Below are 20,301 nucleotides of genomic sequence, written 5' to 3' on the forward strand. Positions count from 1 at the left end.
AAATAATAAGAAGGAAAAAGAAAAAAATAGATAAATAAGATAAAAGATAAAAATAAAATAAATAAATAGATAAAAATTAAATTAAAATATATATATATATTACAAAAAAAAAAAACAAAAAAAAACAATGATAGACAAAATAAGAAACTATTTAAAATTTAAGGGTGGATGAATTTCAGTCCTTAAATCACGCTTTAAAGTTAAGGAATGATGGTGAATCAAGAAAAAGACTTCAGCTTATGTAGATTTCTTGCTCCTGAAAAAAAAAAAAAAACTCCAGTAACTTAATAGTTTGTACAGCCAATATTTACAGCTGATATAGGCAGATGTTTATTGCAGAAATATTGGTTGTACATATTAGCAGAAATCTTTATATCTGCAGATGCTGATAATTTACTTTCTTGGATAACATCTGTTGATACCAATAAAATGCGGATTATATCGTGCATCCTTATTTAATTCTTACAAATCTAATTAGGGTGGCCACAATTTTTCCGAGCAGATCAAGGATCACTCTCAAAACACTACACACAACAGAGAAACCTGGACAAATAATCTTAAGAACCATCAGATAATCAGGTCTGATCACATTGTGGTTGAAATTTTGGAATGAGAGACCAAATCAGCCCATTTATCTTGTTGTGTGTTCCTCAGTTTGTGACTTTAATGTAATAGTTGTAGATTTCTCGTACCCAAATTACTGATGTTAAAATCTCAGATTTATTTTTGTGTGTCTTTATTTCAAGTGTTTCCTCTTTAAAAATTCTGTACGTTTTTCCTTGATTATAACCCTCCTCCTCCAGCTCAGCTACTTTTCCTGTATCCTCCAATAAGCTGCCAGACACAATATTTGTCTTTTTGTACAAAATACATTCCCTTTGATCTACTTTAATTTTTTATTTATATTGACACATTTTTTGACATTGCTAAGATTTTTTGACATTTTTCAAAAAGTTCTCAATGGATATATGCTTGAAACGTGATATTGGTATTTCAATTTGTGTATTCCAATAGGTAAGGCGAGTCCCTTCATCCTGATTACTCTCAGAGACCCTCTGGAGGGAATCAAGGAAGCTTTATTGCGGTCTTTCTTGGAAATGGACTGTCTCAAGGGTCTTACAGATCTAAAACCAGTTGTTCCTCAGAGTATAGAGAGCTTCACTGATGACTTTCAGACTCCTGCTCTCACTCTGGATGAAAGCATAGAACTGATTAGTAGGACTGGTCGTGACTCTTACCTGCTCTCTCTGCTGGGTCTGGAGAGCAATGACCCCGGTCTCAACACAGACCGGGATGTTTCACATTGTGATGTGGCTGAAAGCATAGCACAAGTAATCCAGCTGGAGGACAGTTCACAGAAAGAGGAAGCACCAGAGCTGGACACAGTGGCGGACAGCATCACAGGGACAGAACTTAAACCAGAGGAGGAACAGAAGGATCCAGAGCCGGCATCTCCCTCTGATGTAAGTGTTTAACCTTTTGCCTTAGGCACTATATTCCATGGATATGTTTGATGAAGAAGAGTTTCCTTGTTGCCACTGAGTCATATGTTGGCCCAGAAACGTTAAAACTTGTTTTTTTCCAAAGAACAAGAGCAACACTAGAAAATAGTCTGTATATATACATCTGAGGGTAGCACAAACCTCATCTTGAGATCCCTTGAATGTTAATTTTCGTTCTTAGGGTCTTGGTTAGTTTAAAATATCTGGCAACTAAAAATTATGGCAATGAAAATTGTCCTCCACAGAAGAAAAAGGAGAACACCACTCCTGTATACACTCTGTGCCATCGAAGAACCACAGGATCCTACTCCGTGTCTCTTTGTCGACCGGACCCCAGCTGGACTAAATATAAACATCAGGGCATTGCTCGCAGGTATTTACCCTTCATTACCATTTAAGTCTCCTTTCATGCAGCACAGCTGCAATATGGCTCCCACTGTAAATTTATTTCAGCCAATTCACTCAAAATTTAAAATATAATGATGCTCTAATTTAAGTTCATGCCACTGACTGGTTCCCTCCCCAAAACTAAAAAAAAAAAAAAAATAATAAAATAAAAGATCTTTGCAGGGAAAGGTTTGGCACATTTGGTGGCTGCAGCTCAGCAGTAGAGTCAGTTGTTTTTCAACTGGACAGTCCCAGGCTCCAGCAGTCACATACTGTAATGTCCTTGGGCAAGACACAACCCCAAATTGCTCCCACTGTTGCGTCAGTGGTGTGTGTATGTGTATGAATAGGATTAGCTAATACTAGGGGTGTGACAAGACACTTAGCTCATCATATGAGACAAGACGGGATTTGGGTTCATGTGAGTGAGGTAAGGCAAGATATTACACTATTTCCAATCTGGACAACAAATATATGGATATAAAACTAGAATTTTATTCAGTTGAAAATCACTAAAGGCAAAACAACGCAGATCCATTTTGAAATGATTTAGTTGGTAATCCTCTTGCATTGAATCTGCTGAATAGAACTTGAGTTAAATTCCTGATTCCATCTGTTTATCCTATATTGCTGATTAAAAACACACTTGTAGCTCATCTTCACAAATGTATTTCTGACAGTTTCTCATTAAAACTGATTTTTTTTCTCTTGACGTCACATTGGGGCGTTTGATTTACATTCTCAGTTGTCATTTCACTGAACCTTTGCTTCCCTTTAACACATCATAATATAACCTTCTGTCTGCTTAAGTGAGCTAATTAACTTTTATTCTACTGATTTCAACATGGAGTGAAATATTGGCTAAATATCCTCAACTAAGGCTGGCCTTACACCAGAGGACTTTGCTAAAACTTTTGAAAGACTAAAAGACTGACATCTGAGACCCTCTCATTTTGCAAAGACTGTGGGTCACTAACTACAAGACTGCAATATGATTCCTTTTGAGATTATTTCCCATCATGCATCTGGTGGAAATTGCTGGCCAATTTGATGTCCGAATTGAGCTGTTTAGCCAGCTGACTATGCACATCCCTTAAAAGAAGTCTCACCTGTTATGTAAACTGGCTCATTCTTTTTCCCTCTTATGCCAAGGTTGATCCAGTTTCCTCCTCCGCCATTAAAGGGTGGGATCACTGTGACAATGGAGGACCTGCAGTGCCTTGACAGTGGACAGTTCCTCAATGATGTCATCATTGATTTTTACCTCAAGTGAGTTGTACACTGGTAAAGAAAAGGCTTCTTAGATTTAATTCCCTCAAAGTGGAGAAGGGATACAGTTTTGAGCTGACCGTGTGTTTTTTAATTAGATACCTCCTCCAAAACTCCTCTGAGGCTTTAGCTGAGCGCTGCCACATCTTCAGTAGCTTCTTCTACAAACAGCTGACCCGGAGGGACAATGCAAGTGAGGGCGTCACCAATGATACGTAAGTGGAAATTAAAACTACTCCTTCTCTTTTATTTTTTAAATTGCTATTTACTGGAACAACTTAAGGTGTATGTATATAGATGACATGAGAAACACCAGCTTTTGTTTTTGTATGCACCTAGATGTCAGAGACAGAGGCGACACCAACGCGTAAAAACATGGACACGACATGTAGATATCTTCAAAAAGGACTTCTTGTTTGTGCCTGTCAATCAGGAGTGAGTAACACTAAAAGGGATGTGCTGCTGTTATGTTTTTGTTATTCATCAGTAAAATTCACTTCACTTTGTCACTTTGCCCTGTCATCTCTTTAGGGCTCATTGGTATTTAGTCGTCATTTGCTTTCCTGGACTAGAGGAGCCAAAATTGGAGGCATGGAACAGTCTAAACACAAACAATGGAAGTAGCAATGGTGTGGCTGGAGAGTTACAGGACCAAGAGCAGGCTCATGGATCTAAAAGCTTAAATGAAAACAACACAGAGAATCCTCCTACACCGGGCAGCAATGACACTAAGGACACAGGGACAGGTATGTTTGACTGATATCTGTTTACTTTGTTTTCTAACTGATGTACGGTCTGTATTTACTACTTGTTTGCAAATCTGTAGGTAAAAGTTTGTTGATGTTTTTAGAAAAAGCTCCAGAAGAATCCACCAAAGATCAGCCACCTGGTCCAGTGGTAAGAGAGAGATCAGTTCTGTACTCATGAAGAATAAGAACAACGTATTTGAACAGCTTTGTCTCAATTTTATATGTTTGGTTTGTTTAAAGGATTGCACAGAGAAGACCTGCCAGAAGAAAACTGTTTGTAAGAGGTGAGTTAAGCATCAAATCTCAAAGATTGTGTCCATAGCTATTCTTCATGTCAAGATTGAGTCTGTACGCAAAAGGATATTTTACTAAATTAATCTTTAGAAAAACGATTCTTCCTGTGCAATTTATCTGCATGTTCATGCTGATTCATAGTGTACGTTGATGTCTCTACAGGCCGTGTATTCTTATCATGGATTCCCTTAAACTTTCTCTCCATGAACGAGTCTTCAAACTATTAAGAGAGTAAGTACGATACAATCAATCCATCTTTCTGTTGCTGTGTGTAGTTTTTATAAATATGTAAAAATCTTAAAGTGTGAACAGTATCTTGCAGAGGAGTGCAATAATGAGTGGTTCAATAGAAGGATCTACAGACTGTGCAGCATTGACTTCACAGTCTGCATTATACAATGGCTATAAATAGTCTTAACACCTCTCTAAATGGCCCCATTTTTGTGATATTAACGGTGATTCCAAGATATTTGTCTCAGAACTTTTTCTACCTTTAATTCAACCTATTACCTAGACAATTCAAACAAAAATATTGAAGGAGGGATTAATAATAAACGAAAATTAGATAAAAACCAGGTTGCATAAATCTGCACAATCTTGGCTAAAACCTTATTGAAGCACTTTTTAATTTTCCTACTGTATTCAATAGGAATGGGAATCGAGAACCAGTTCCCGTTGAGAATCTGTTTCAATTGGTTCAATCCATCAACATAATTTACATTTTATCTAAACAATGCCCTTATCAATGCCTTACTTGCACATGCCATGAAAACAGTCTCACATGAGGCAGTCAGTGAACAAGAACAGCGAAGTCAAGGACATGAAAAAACATATACTAGGGTATACAGTATTGCAAGGTGTTTAAAAGCACTTGTCGGCGTGCACGCATAAGCACAGCGAGTGGAGCGCACGCCTCTACAGCGCTTAATCTAATACTTTATCAATATGCTTCGAGATCAGATGAGTTTTCTCTCTTTTCTCCATCAGTGACACAGGTGTGCACTCTTTTCCTCCCTCCTCTTCTCCCAGAGGTAGTACGAGAAGTAAGAATCCCAAACTAATATCAGAGGATCTGGGATTGTGAAGCAATGTGCCATTTGCTTTTAAACAGATGACGATTGGACTTGAATATTTTTTATTTTCACGTTGTGCCTCAATGGTGAGTTTCGTCCTGCTGATATTTAACTTTACGACGGGCTTTATAAAAAGTTACAGAATACTGAAGCGCCTAAAACAACCAACAGTCACTGGTTAATTTCATCTACTTTCCCATTAAATGGGTAAATGGGTTCTATTATCACTTTTAAAGCGTGTATTACCACCCATTCCAAGTGGCCAGTCTAAACAGACTAAAACTGTCAAAAGTGTCGCCTCATTTCTCAAAAAAATGATGCACACTGGGCGCAGGTGGCGTAGTGGTTTAAGGTGTGCCCATGTACATGGTCGGCCCCAGGTTCAAATCTGGCCAGTGGCAGTTTCCCCAGCTCGCTCACCCCTTTTTCTGATTCTATCCACTGTCCTCCACTATCAATAAAGGCATAAAAATGTATGCTTACCTAGAAGAAGCACCTAATAAAGGCATTCTTTTAAAGCTCACTTGTATTTGTCCCTCAGATACTTGCAGTCAGAATGGGAAGTACGTCGTGGTTCATCACGTGAATTTGGTCCTGACCAGATGCAAAGCTCACACTGCAAAGTTCCCCTTCAGGACAACAGCAGCGACTGTGGCCTCTACCTTCTGCAGTATGTCGAGAGTTTTTTGAAGGTAAGGAGCTTAATTAGTTATTGCATCTCATCAAAACCCTTCCAGCAGTTGCAGAAGGACTTTCATCTTTCTTCAACACACTTTATTGATGTCTTTTAATTATAAGATATCTGAACTTGCTGCAGCTTATGAGTGTATAGATATGGTGATAACTAAAAATAACTGGGAAAGGGATGATCAGATTTTGGTGTTGTACGATGCAAAAAAATAATGCTTGGTCAGACAAATAACAACAAACGAAATGTAAGATATCACATAAATTATATGTAACTCTGAAATCTGAAGTGAATTTGACAGTTTATGCTCTGCAACATCTGTCAGAAATGTCCTAAACCATTAATGTGGGGTCAGACACTGATGATATTCTGGTCCTCTGTTCTAAGAAAAATGAACAGTTTGTAAGCATTGAAGTAGATCAAAAACCTTGCACTCTGGGGTGCAGGTGGCCGAGTGGTTAAGGCGCGCGCCCCATGTACGCGGACGGCCCGGGCTCGAATCCGGCCCGAGGCTCTTCACTACATGTCTCTCCCCTGCTCTCACCCCTGTTTCCGACTCTATCCACCATCCTCCTCTATCAAATAAAGGCCCAAAAATAAACCTTAAAAAAAAACAAAAAACAAAAAAAACCTTGTACTCTAGTGTTAGCTCTAGGTCTGATCATAAAGCAAAATTGCTCCGTATAATGTATGTGGCATGCCTCTCAATTCTGCATGTTTGGCTTGATGTACATTTATTTATTGTCTGTGTATCACCAATATTAGAGAGGTTACCCAGTGTACTGCAAGGTTAGATAAATTTGTAAGACTGGCTGCTCTTAACTTGTTTTTGTTAATGATCGGTCAGCTATAAGCTTTTTTAAAAATGTGCATAGTAATCGGAAGTTGTCTTCTTCTGCCTCTAGGACCCCGTGGTGCATTTTGACCTCCCTCTACATCTAGAACGCTGGTTCCCACGGCAGCAGGTGCGGAGGAAAAGGGACGATATTAGAGATCTGATACTTCATCTCTTCAGAAAACAAAACCTGAATGCTAACAGATAAACGCACGAAGACACTCTGTTCAGTGCATCACATTCCTGTAGCCATTATAAATCTGCTCATACTGAGTGACGGACATTTCAGAGTGAAATGAAAATACTTCCTTTATACAAGATGCTGTTGTCTATTACCTTAGGGAAATATGTAAACTCTCACCATTCTGTGGGTTCTGTGAGTGAAGAAGAAATTATAGATTGTAATTAACAGGGTGGACTCCTTTCGATAAGAAAGAGTCCCGGATTAGATCAAAACTAGACATGTTGTACACCTCATGTACAATGTTTGTACACCCTCTGGCTTTTTACTGATTGTTTTAATGCTATAATATTTTATAAAAGCATTTTTGTATTTAATTTTTTTTTTACATTGATGTGGAAGAAAAATAATTTAAGCATAAAACAGTAAAACCTAGTTTGAACAGCAGATTGTAAATTGATAAATTGCTTCAGTGGTTTAATTGCTTTGCTAACATTTCAAATTATGTGAGATTGAAAAGTTCAGTCTCATTTAAGGGTTTTCCATTCAAAAGTGGCTTTTAATGCCTCAAATAAATACTCCTTTTTTGGAATTACTAAATCCCTAAAACACTTCATCTTTAACAAAGCCGCATGATGGAGTTTTTTTCTTTAATGACAATGACACCATAAAGTTTTGAAGCTAACATACTTATCGTTAAGCTGTGATTTTCCAGAGTACCAAATTATGGGGGTTAAAGCAGAAAACTTGACTTTTTTTTTTCACCTTTTAAGCCTGGAGATTTTTCAAATTTTAAGAGAAAACCACGCATGATGACAAAATTAACCATTTTGTTCTTATAGTGTGTGGTAGGGAACAAGATAATAAGCACAGCACATCACAAACTAAGAATGCAGCCCCGCTGAACATGTCCAAACTGCAATCAGACGGAACATCCCATCTCTGTTGTCTTCAATTTTTACTTAATTTAGGTGTCTTTTCATTAACAAGTGAACTTCACAAAGTGTAGGTACTAAACAGCAAACCAACATTTAATTTTTGTGGATGTACTTCACATATTGAGAGCAGAAAAGCTGTTTTTTTTGGAAGATTATTTTATGGCTTTATTTAGATTGGACAGCTGAAGCGGGACAGGAAATATGGGGAGAGAGTGGTGGGAAGACATGCACCAAATGATGCAGGGACTGGGAATCAATCCTGCAACCAGTGTTTTGAGGACTGCAGCCTCAATGGGTGCCTACTCTACCCACTGAGCAAAACCAGAGCCCAGAAAAGCTGTTTTAAAAGTGCACATATTCTGGCTTGTGCCTCTGATGCAAGCTATAGGGTGCGAGGCCAGACGTTGTCCACACACATTTTCAAATTAATACACAAAAATGAAACGCTGGTTTGCTGTATAGTGCCTAAACTTTATGGAATTCAGTGTTATAGAAAAAACTCAACAAGTAAGCAATGGAGTTGGGCGGAGCACAGGGCTCCGTCAAATTGCCACTTGGACTTATTCAGTTGGGCTCCACTCTCAAAACTCCAAATCCCACACAGTCAAATACAACTTTAGGGTGAAGAAGCTAGATGTGGCTAGCTGTTAGCTACCTACATCCATTCTGGTAGCAATTTCATCCCGCTCCCACCTTTGTCAATTTGAGTAAAGTATGCTATGCACTAAACATTGTGTTGCCACAAACCAACAAGTTGGTCTGCTTTTCTGACGTCCATTTAACTTCTGCCTCTTGTTTACTATCATGGCTGTGTTTGTTGTGCTTCCTCCTTTGGTCTGATAGGTTATCACTCCGTTCCACCTAACAGTCCTGCTTGTGTCCTCAGAGTTCCACAAGTTTTCTGATTGTAAATATTGGACATGTGAATCATTGAGGATCTCAAATCCATTTCTGCGTCCTCCTAGAAGATCAGAGGGGGAAATACCACTCTTAACACATCACACTCTTTTGGAAAACCTGGAGGGATATTCTTTAGAAACATGCGATACCTGGGCCTTTGCTGTCTTTGGTTTGCAGGGGGGAATCTGACCCAAAATTGCACGATTATCAATGCCAGGCTTAACACTGAAAAGGATTGAAAAAATCTACAGGTAAAAGTTAAGCCAGTCCAATATAATCTAAAAAACATTAAGTGCAGTTTGACAGAGGCTTGTGTTAGCACTTAACATATTGCTAGATAGTATATGTATATGTATAGATATGATGGAACCCCTGAGAGGACGTAAATCCGTTAATTGTATTTTACTCTGTTTTCTCGGGATGAGCTATTTCTGTTATTTTCTCAAGATTCAGTTTTTTAAAAATCTCATTATCTCAGCATAGTAACACTGCATTTCCCTTGTTAAGTTATTTTCAGATCTTTTCTCAGAATTTCAAGAAGGACACTCATTATTGGGAAAACCAGAGTTCTCAGACCAAGACGACGAGATAAACAATTTAAAACTGACATAATGAAATAAAAGAATGGATCAATGTCTACTCAGGACTTCCACAGGATATAAAAATGTGCCTAAACAAGTAAGTATTCCAGTGCCAGATAGGAGACATGATTATGGCTTCCAGTCATTAGTTTTTACACCAATTTGACCTGTTTGCGTTATTTTACTTTCAAATCATGTATCCATGCCTCATATTTCCAAACACCTGATATTAACTGCCTGCTCAAGTAAGCAGAAGACTGAATCACAATATAAGACTAATAAAAGAGTTGGAAGACATTTATTGCCATTTTTATAATGCATATTCTTGCTATTTCTTCTGATGCCAGTTTGGCACTAGGTTTTTTTGTATTTTTGGCATAGCCATTTGTTCGTCCATATTTGACATACTGACATGTAAAAGTTAAGGGGTGCACATGCATTAAGTATATGTACCAATCTGACCTCAAGTTTAAAGCCTGCTTATTGAAGACACATTACAGTCTGTAACTACTGTTGCCTAGGTTTGCTCAGCAAAGATAAATAGCTTTGTAGTTTTTTTCCCTCTTTGTTCATGTTTGTATGTCTTTTTAAACATTTTATGTTTGGAATGTTTTTTAGACATTGTGTTGGACAAATGTACAGGAGCTGAATCCAAAATATCTTTGGTTTCAATGTTGTAATAAATCTTGTAGATCAAATAGCACTTGTTTTTAGTTTTATTTTCACATGGAACCACAAATCTTGATTGTTTCATTATTAAAGCTCAGTACATTTTCTTAAATTTATTACATGATAAATGCCAACTGGACAATACTTTGGGTTGTCCTGACTCTTGACATGCTGACCTAGATGTTTTCATAACAAGATGTGGATTAGAAGTTGGTTACTAAAACAGAGACTGGATGTATGTTGTAAATCAGCAGATTTATTCAGTTTTATGTATTACAAAGTTTTCCTTGGCTGCTCTTCTAAAAACCTTTTTACTACCCTACTGTAAATAATTCTCTCCCTGACCAGAGCAGCCAACTTTCCTCTTTTGGAGCCAAAGGGCTTCATTTGGAAATACTTGTAGTGCACAAAACAATGCTTCTCTGTGTAATCGGTTCAGAGTGTTACATGGTCGGCTTACGTGTGTTTACAGTCTCTGTCTGTCAGATCACCTCACTGTCTGACTGAAAGTAGCCATCCCCCTACCCCCTGCCGGGCGGAAGCTGTTTGAGAACACTCCCACTCACTTGCCAGTTGATTAGGTACACCTAGCCATAATACCTACATTCATTTATATCAGTGAGGGTAGGCTGAGTAAAACAAACATCTCCATAACAGGAACAGCACTGAAGCCTACTCAAAGGGAAAATTACTTATATGAATGTCTCCTTTTAAATATTATTGGAGGAACTTTTATAACGGTTTGTATGATTTAGGTGTACAGCACCTTAAAGAACATCAGTCAGTTGTATATTAACAGTTCCTGTGACATTATAGTAGTTTCTGACATTGTAGGAGAGGAAGGGTATGTATAGAGTGAGGGCTAAACCACTGCCCTCAAGGCTTACTTGGCTTCCCTGTAAAGTGTTCATGATATCAAGGTGCAGGTTAAAGGGATCTTTGCAACTTACAAAGTTGACCTATTCTCACCATCTGCTATGCCCAGGTATTAGGGTCACAATCCTGCACAATATAAAGGGCTGTTAGTATAAGACGTAATTAAAATGACTGGATTTATTTTCTAGCTTCAGTCTGAGCGAGAACTGGTTTATCTTTCCTCTGTCTTTTTCCAGGGATGGCAACATGTCTGTCAATCAAAACATATTTTCAATCATTATATTATATTAAGAAGTTAATTGTCCCCAGAAAATAAATCATAAGGACTACAGTAAGCCCCTGATATTTCTTATAGCGTCAAATAAGGATTGATATGAACTTTTGCTTCTAGACTCACCATGAGATTTTAACTCAGATTTTGAGTGAAACATCATTAGAGAGATGTGAATTGCATTAAATGTTATGACAGTTCTGCTCCTCAGTGGATGCATCTTAACGATTTTCTGCACTAACCTTTAACACTAATTAATTATTTGAATTAAATCAAATGGGATTTTTTTAAAGATATATATATATATATATATTTTATGCCTTTAATTGATAGAACCACTAGGCTATCCGTGCCCAATTTTTTTTCAAGAATGTTTTTGAATAATTTGCAATCAAAAAATATAAATTATGCAAACTATTACCAGATATTCAGTGAATACTTATTTAAGCTGAGGTATGATTTAAATTGCTGGTTTTATTCCCTATCCTTGGTTTGATTTAGCACTGGCTGGCCCCGAAGTGACTTCCTCAAAAAATGGCAAAGACTCTCTTTTGATCCAAACTGAAATTTCTCACTACTAGAACATTCATTCACTTAGACCAGGGGTCGACCGATAATCACCTTGGCTAAATACTGAGGCTGATATTTATCATTTGGCTGATTATCAGTATCTACTTCCTATTTTGCTGATCATTGATAAAACCAAAAAGTGCTTTACTCTGACTCCACTGCAAAGTGGGTCTTCTCCTCTGGCTCGGTTTTCACTCTCCAAGGTCTCACCAAATGACCTGCCCACAACACTATCTGCTGGCTAGATGTCACAGGGGGTGGTGGCCAATCCACACTACAGCCTAGACGGCTCTGATGCAGTGAGTGTATGGCATCACTTCCTGTTTTCCTGCTGCCACTGTTTTGCTCTTGCTGACACAGCTAGTGCTAAATTGTTCATTTTATTTCTTCCTTTTTGATCATGCAAACTTTCTTTTGTCACATTAAGTACATTGGATCATAATAAATACATACTAATTCTAAATATGTCAGGAGAGTCTTTATACGAGTTTAACAATGATGTATACTACAAGTTCAGACATGTTTGAAATTGGGAGATGCCTTCAGTGAATAGACTCAATTGTGGCATTTTTATGAACTTGACGTGGTAGTGAGGTGGACAGCGGGATAGGATACCCCCTATGGAGTCTAGACACTGGTGGTGGTGATGGAAGGAACAGGTTAAGATGATGAATTGACTTCTAAGGAGCAGATTTTTGAAAAGCTTGACCCAGACACCAATGAGAGAACTTGGAAGGAGTGATGAAGGGATACAGGATGCACTGAGAAGCTGGACCTGTACACGGATGAGATGTAATGGAGGTGGCTAGGGTGGATGAAGGTAGCAGTTTTGTTTGCACTGAAACTGACTGCGGAGGAGAAGAGAATTTAAGTTAACAGATGCTGATATCCTGATAACTTTGGCTATTCCCTTTAGTTCAACAAAACCCTTAATTACATCAGTTTATCCAAGCCCATTTCTGGTTTGTTACGGCCAAAAACTGCTGTCATTTTGCAGATTAAATTGTAATATGTCTATAGTGTTTAAAATGTTTATTCTGCACAGGGTCTTAGTCTGTTAAAGTTAAGAAATATCTACAAATGCATCACCACACTACTAATACCAAGAATAAGATGATGATGATATCACTTATTCAGTCAGTTTAATGAACCCTAAGGTTGTTAACCCTCATTACATCCTCCCTTCCTCTCTCTGCCTCTGCTGGTATGTGAAGCATCTACTTAAAGATAAGAACAGAAAGATTTCCCTTTTAAAAACAGGATAAACCGCATAGGGAGTGTTTGGGGTCAGAGGTCGGCTCCACACTAAGCTCTGTGACTCTCACTGTTGTTAATATATGCAAACTGAGAGGATTTCAGTTGCTGCTCCTTAGCTCATCGCTTCGGCTACTGGACCAGCCTGTGTGTAGGATGGGAGGGGAGGGGGCTGGGGGGACTGTGTGTTGGAGATTTCTACAAAATAGCATCAGACATTTTTAAGAAGCTTTCTAGATTATGGAAAGTTATTTGAGCTCATGGGAGCTGCAGGCACATGGGACCACTCATAAACACCCAAAACTGGATGTTTGATACCTTTTTTTGTCAAATTTTGTTGGAAGTTATTTTAATAATTCAACAGGATGAGGACCACATCTTAACTAAATGGCAAATATTTGATTTGCTTGCAGAAAAATGCATGAAAAATATTAAATACTAAATTTTTACTGTCTTAATGCATTACTTTTCTTGTGGTTGAATCTGAGGCCTTTTTTTGCGCCACTCCATCCTTGCATCTTCCACACTAAGCACCCTCTTTTCCCACTGTTGCTCCAGTAACTTCTTGGCGAGCTCTTCTAAAAGGCTTAGAGTAAACAGGATTACAGAGCATTAAAAAATCCCCTACTCTCCGAGAGCCATCTGCCTATCTACCTGACCGAAGAGCTGTCCTTTCAGCACCATGGGATACACCTCCATTCTGCTGCAGAGGAAAGCAGGAAACCAGCATGTTGTAGTTTTGTTAAATAATTTCTGCAAAGGCTTGTGTTGTTTTTTTGCACCTGGAGACTTCTGAACTATGCAAACTTGTAAGAAGCTGTTTGGGTTGCTTTTACATGACTTGAAAGGAAATACCTACCTACTTGATCCTTTTCCAAGTTCTCGGAATTGAGCACAATCACGGATTTAACATGAGGATCGCTTCTTGGAGATGTTTTTTGTACTCTGTTTTGTTTAGTTTTGTGGTAATATTTTTGGACATTAGGACAGGTATGTATAAACTCATACGCTTTGTGCACACAACTCAGTACAATAAAAGTAACATTACAAATCTCAAATTTGCTGTTTTTGTGTTGTGGTATTCCAGATGCAACACAGGAAGGTTCAGCAATGGGTTACCTGAGTCTGCCTTATAGTCAAGAGCAGGAGTTGTATCCAGGTTTTGATCCTGCATCTGATGACAAGATATTCAGTGATGACCTTGCAGTCATCCCCAGACGAAAACGTAACATCTTTTTCCCAAGTGGAATCAAGCTTTGTGCACAAGAGACCGCTGAGCAAGTGGCTGCAAATCATCTGAGCTACTTTTACCTTAGAGGTAAGACTACACTAAGATCTCTGCACATTTAGAAGCATTTATAAAGCAGGAAGTGTTTTCAGCTACAATAAAACATACATGGGTTCATTTAGTGATATTGCCTCTATCTGACCCCTTCTGTGTCACCAGTGTACATGGAATTGCTTTCTCAATTGGCAGTGTCAACCTTTGTTACAAATTACCCCTAAAGGTCCAAGAGCATGTCAGCCGACATCTGTGTGGACACTTGTGACAATTAAGCATTATGAGATTGACTTTTTAAACAGACTGGGGTCGCTTCCAGAGTGATAGATGTTCATCCTTATCCAGGTCAGTTCATATTAATAACAAAAACGTGTAGTCTGAATAACTGATATCTACAGATACGCAAATATTTTGCAGATATTCTATTTATGTTTGGGTGTTCAGATACTTGCCCTAAGAGTGAGAACAGAGCTGATTCCACTGCTATCTTTCGAGGCAAACAGATCGATTGTGAACATTTTTAACAAGTGTAAAAATTAATACAGAAAAAAAGCTGTACTTTCCTCCCCTGCATTCATGTTTACCGTCACGTCATCGGGGCCTACATTTCCCACAATGCACGTGGAACGTTGGTTCTGATGTACGTCAGGTGCGTTATTATGGTTATTATGCTAGTAGTGGCTAATGTAGCTGTTAGCCGGCTAAAGCAGAGGGTGAGCGTCGAGGGTGAGCTAAGTTCTCCCAGCCTTAAAACTTTGCAAAATTGAAATACAGAAAACTGAAGTTACCTTTAATGTAGTCGGGGGGTTTTGTAGCTCCTTCGTGAGCAAGAAAAGGATTTAAACAATAACTTTAAAACCACGTGTAAGCAGGAATTGCTATTATTCTAAATTATTAGCTTTTTTTTTTTTATTTGTTCTACAAAAATTATCACCAATAAGCCTTTTATGCATATATCTGCATTACCTTTTCTTTTTAAAATTGTGGTTTCAAATTAGACCATACATAATTTAAGAATGATTTTTGTTCCTACCTTTGGACTTACTGGAAACTGAATTTAGGCTACATTACATACATTGTCTGTACTTCTTATCACTTTTATCAGGGTTGGAAACAAACAGACAAACATGTAGTCCAATAAATGTAACTGAGTAGCTTTTCTGTATACTTGCACTTTTTTAAAATTCATTTCCGATTCCTTAATTTTACAGGGTTCATGGAGATCCTTAAAAGTAGGACTGTCATGATTAATTGCATTAATCGTGATAAACCACAAGTTAATCTAATAATTAGTGCACCAGTTTTTACAAAAGGGTCTGTAGGTCTGTGCCCAACCAGGGAGTCAAACTTTAGTTTAAGACAGTAGAAAATGATAAAATGACACAAGAACAGTTTAATTGCAAAATAATGGAATATTACAATGCAATATAAAGAGTGTCATTAATCGCAAATAACTGAAACCCTGATAATAATTGCAAATAACGTTTAAATCTTTAAATGTCTTAAATTGGACTTTTTAACTTTAATGCTATAGGTCTTTTTTCAAATGAACTGTTTTACTTAGATGTGTCGTTATCCAGTCTTTGTTCTCTATCTATATGTATTTTTTTGGAGTATATGCTTGTTGATGTAATATAATAAATAACACTATACCGTATATCAGTGATGGGAAACTGGCAGTGTATGGGCCAAATGCGGCCCTCCCCTTCATGCATTGTGGCCCTTAAGGTAATATCAAATATCTAGAAATTGTAGGAATGCAGAAAACATCAAATCTACCATTGAAACATGAAATAATAGACACACTTCTATAATTATGTGTGATTACTGGTGTATGTTAGCAAGAAATTAAAAATATTGTTGGCTTTCATTGTCACTGTTTTTGTATGCATTATTAAATGCACTATAAAAATCTAGATATGTAAAGAAGTTAATCAAATAAATTAAGATATCCACTAACATTTTTCTTCATTGCACCAAAAAAAACCAAACATTATTTTTGCGTCAATTCTGTGTTATGAGGATTAAATTAAGCATTACTAGTGGCATTTGTATGATGAGAGTTTCTTTTGTGAAATTTAAAGTAATTATAAATGTTAAATTGGGAGTATCCCACAGTTTATAACAATTTGACCCTCTGGCAGTGATAATAAAAATAATGTGCCCCTCTTAGTAATCAAAGTGGCCCATTCCTTCCATGTATGATAGAAAAGAGGCATTAAATGTGCCCTAGAACCATCAGGTTTGGTTGGTTATGGCCAAAAAAATGTCTTTGTCCTGTATTAATTGACAGTTCCTCAACAGTGCATTGAACCAGACAATTCAGATCAGTCTGGTGTACAGAGAAATCTCATATGCCTTTCATTATTTACCAAGTGCCTAAAAAAATGTATTAATTTTTCTCAGCTCAGCTGTCTTAAAAAGTCTCAAATTTAGCTAATTGTTAAAAATGTGTAGGAACCCTAATTTTACTTTTACTTTAGTATATTTTTGGGATTGTATTGTTCTTCACTACATTTTAAAAAGCGTCAACTACTGAGTAAAAAATAAGCACTAAAGCCAAAATGAGGAGGCCCAGGCTTTCTGCCAATAACATAAAACTGGTAGTTCAGCTTTGCTAACACATGACGGTCAGTTGCACATTTAGAGAGAATTACTGCACATTTTGTCTCAAAACAGCTGTTGCATTTTACTTTTGGTTGAGTCACACCATATGATGAACAACCTTGTTGGAGATTCATATTCTCTTGTTATTGCACATAAAGGAAAGATCGTATTTAACTTTATGAAATCCTTGGGTATAAATACATTTGGAGTGATCTACTTTTTACCTTTACTTGAATAGAGTTATGGACCCGTACTTTTACTTTTTCTTAAATCAGTTTCAACTGAAGTAACTGAACTTTTACTAGAGTACAGCAGTCTTGTACATCTTCTGACTCTAATTGTTATAGTCTAACCAATAACAAATTAAGAGTATTATAACTTAGTGATACTGCTTTTACATAAGGGTGGAACCTATAGATTTCTTCCCCACCATTAATGATCTTAAGCCTCTCGAGGTTTGTGGTCAGTCTACAAGTGGGCTAGAGTAGTATAAACCTGTTCAAAACAATGTAGTCTCTTGCAAGTAAAAAGCATTACAATTGTGCCCGAGTTGGCAGAAATCATGGTCTCATTCCTGAGCAGCCTAATTTAGACAAAGACTGTTGTTGGTGCCAAGAGACAGTCTGACCTTTTGTCTGCGGAAAGTTGAGGTTTGTTATGTAAGCTAGAGTTGGATTTGGAGGTGACCCCCCCAGTGACTCAGCCTTGATTAGAGGACAAGATTTAGGCGTACCGTGTCTGGGGGTGCTGACGGGATTCACTAAGGACATGCCCTATGTGCAAGGGCCATTGTCCTCAAAGAGGACGGCCTGGGATTTGGTCCAGCCTTTGGCTCATTTCCCAATATCATGTCATTACAAATTTATTTATCCCTGTTTCGGACTCTGTCCACTGCCCTCTATAATAAAGACTTTAAAAGCTACAAAATAAATCCCATCAAAAAAGAAAACCATCGCTTTTCTTCGTCTTTGGATCAAGGCCCAGCAGGCTGACTCAGGACAGGGTTATGTCATGAGGTTAATATGGCAATGGAAGTTCTTCCAACCTCCAGCTATTAATACTAAAGTCTTCTTAAAATTGTTTGTGTTGATTAAGGGTTATGCAATCCCCCTGCTGAAGGTCAAAAAGTTTTTTTTCATAAAAGACGACATTGAATTTGACTCCTCTCTTTAGAGGTTAAATGTCATTCTCAAACCCGTTAGGTTCACCGGGTTTGTATTCTAAGTCGATGGTGTCTTTCTCTGGCTTATTTAGTGTGCCAGGAAACCATATGGGAGGCTTTCAAGATCTTCTGGGACCGCCTGCCAGAGCAAGATGAGTACCAAAGCTGGATGAGCAAGTGCCAGGAGGGTGCAGTCACGGCACAAGATGTTGGCACCTACTTCAGCCAATCAGAGGAGCATCAAGCTCTGGTTAAAAAGGTTAGTGGAGGAATGAAGAATCTGTGAACAGATCCTGATATACTTCGCTGCAGGTGGCCAAGACTGAAACTCACCTGATGTTTTTTCTGTTCTCAGAGAACGGCAGCAGCAGGGTCACGCAGGTAAAAGAAACAAACTGGCACTTTCCTCCAGTGTTTATCCACCATTTTAATCATAAAGTTATGATCTTGTCATTAAGCCTGTGTTTTGTAAATGCGTCACATGGGTCATCTTTCCCACTGTCTGTAGTGAGCCCACCAGGTCATGGCAACATATGTGCAGGTGAGGTTGCCAAAGCTCTCCAACCTTACCTGTTCATATCACGACTTCAGAGTCGTACAGTCATTTGTTTCCTTTGGTTTTTTGGTATATTTTTGTTTTTTAGATTAGAGTTTTACTGTAAACTTGCTTTCAGTCTTTCTAAGTGTAAAAAAACTTGTAATTTCCTTATTTTCTTATTTTCAACAAATCCCATAAAAGGAGAGGCAAAACCAATCACCAACACTGGCCACAGGTTCAGGAATAATGTTACCTTTATTGCAAGTCTGATCAATTACATTAAAATCAGGCGTGTAGAAATACCCCTGATGGCCCTACAAATAACGAGCAATCAAAGCTTCATGTCAAAGGTAACAAAATGTAGCTGGATTGATACTGCAGACTTGTTGCTGCCATCTATAATAATATGATAATATGCAACATTTTATCATTGATATAGAAGATATTAGATATATCCTAATGTATCACTGAGTTATGACTTTCCTCAGTCCTTCAGCCTGTTTATGTTTCATTCTGAGGCTTAAACATGTACTTGGGGACAGTGGAGGTTGGGCCAAAAAAAATTTTGTTTTGGTCTAAGAGAATGGTGTACATCTACCAGTCACTTGCTCTGAAAGTTGCATATTATAGCTTTAAAAGACCAACAGGAGCTAGAAACCTCTAGAATTTAGATCTAATCAATCACAAATTAAAACAGAACTTTGTTTTTCAAATGTGGTTATTCCTTCTCTTGGTGAAAGTTGGATAAAATAGATAAATTTGGAGATATTACTAGCATTTATGTCATTATCGATGGCGTCGTGCCAAAACCTCGTAGCTCCACTATTTGTTCTTTTTTTGTTGTTTTTTTTTAATTGATCAGTGCTATTGGTCACCCTTTTCACCTTGCAGTGGGTTTTAATAAATGTTAAAGCAATAACAAGTGTAAAAATGATGTTGACTATGACCATTCAGTTCTGAATTATTTGTAAAATATGTTTTTCTCATTCCCTGAAAAAGTGGTTATTTTGGAGATAGGAGGTTTTGACGCCAGCATTATTATAGCTTAGCCTAAAAGACAGAAACAGCTAGCTTGGCTTTGTTAAATTCTGGCTCTGCCGGTGAGCTGGCAACCACTAGCCACAAGCATCATAAACAACTTCATTATGTTTTTATAGGGTCAAAAAATACAGTGCGCTTACTACTATGTTTTAAAAGTTATGGTAGGTGGATTTGTTTTATTTTCAGAAAGAACCAAGCTAGCTGTTTTGGCTTGTTCCCAGTCTGTTATCTAATTGGCTGTAGCTTTAATTAGAGAACACAAAAAGTGCTTTAAATCTGATCATCTAACCTTCATGTAGAGAATGGAAAAACACATTTCCAAACCATTCCTTGATGGACAGAAATGCTTTTCACTGACGCTGGGGGAGCTTTATGTGCTTTGGTCAAGTACAACGATGATTGGTTTTGGTATGTTTAGGGGATTTGTTCAGGAAGTAAGAAAACAAAATCCTTCATGTACACTGTAAAACTGGACAAGTTGAAAATACTCAAAATTTTTGTTGAAACTGATTATGTCAAAGTTTTTATGCAGTGGAAACAAGTTTGAGTAATCATTACTTGTACATTTATGTTGGGTTAACTTGACTTTTTAAGCTATCTGTTCTGTGGAAATATCCTACACTTAAAAATTCTG

The 20,301-nt window shown here is 37.6% G+C and overlaps 2 protein-coding genes across 4 annotated transcripts in view; both read left to right on the forward strand.

The window, feature by feature from the left end:
* Positions 1-10,080, forward strand: part of senp7 (SUMO specific peptidase 7) — a 29,449-nt gene extending 19,369 nt beyond the window's left edge. For all 3 annotated transcript variants that reach the window (XM_041806875.1, XM_041806876.1, XM_041806877.1), the window contains 11 exons: positions 1,015-1,463; positions 1,748-1,875; positions 3,042-3,158; positions 3,257-3,373; positions 3,498-3,593; positions 3,690-3,904; positions 4,009-4,055; positions 4,148-4,191; positions 4,364-4,432; positions 5,816-5,966; positions 6,868-10,080. In XM_041806875.1, the coding sequence (XP_041662809.1) occupies positions 1,015-1,463; positions 1,748-1,875; positions 3,042-3,158; positions 3,257-3,373; positions 3,498-3,593; positions 3,690-3,904; positions 4,009-4,055; positions 4,148-4,191; positions 4,364-4,432; positions 5,816-5,966; positions 6,868-7,005 (1,571 nt within the window). In that variant the 3' untranslated portion in view covers positions 7,006-10,080. The remainder of the gene's footprint in view (positions 1-1,014; positions 1,464-1,747; positions 1,876-3,041; positions 3,159-3,256; positions 3,374-3,497; positions 3,594-3,689; positions 3,905-4,008; positions 4,056-4,147; positions 4,192-4,363; positions 4,433-5,815; positions 5,967-6,867) is intronic.
* A 2,498-nt stretch (positions 10,081-12,578) lies between these two features.
* Positions 12,579-20,301, forward strand: part of impg2a (interphotoreceptor matrix proteoglycan 2a) — a 33,190-nt gene continuing 25,467 nt past the window's right edge. The window contains exons 1-6 of the mRNA XM_041806373.1: positions 12,579-12,603; positions 14,125-14,355; positions 14,995-15,045; positions 18,181-18,347; positions 18,444-18,469; positions 18,597-18,629. Coding sequence (XP_041662307.1) covers positions 12,579-12,603; positions 14,125-14,355; positions 14,995-15,045; positions 18,181-18,347; positions 18,444-18,469; positions 18,597-18,629 — 533 coding nt within the window. The remainder of the gene's footprint in view (positions 12,604-14,124; positions 14,356-14,994; positions 15,046-18,180; positions 18,348-18,443; positions 18,470-18,596; positions 18,630-20,301) is intronic.

Source organism: Cheilinus undulatus, linkage group 15 (assembly GCF_018320785.1).
Source record: "Cheilinus undulatus linkage group 15, ASM1832078v1, whole genome shotgun sequence".
NCBI classification, from domain to species: Eukaryota; Metazoa; Chordata; class Actinopteri; order Labriformes; family Labridae; genus Cheilinus; species Cheilinus undulatus.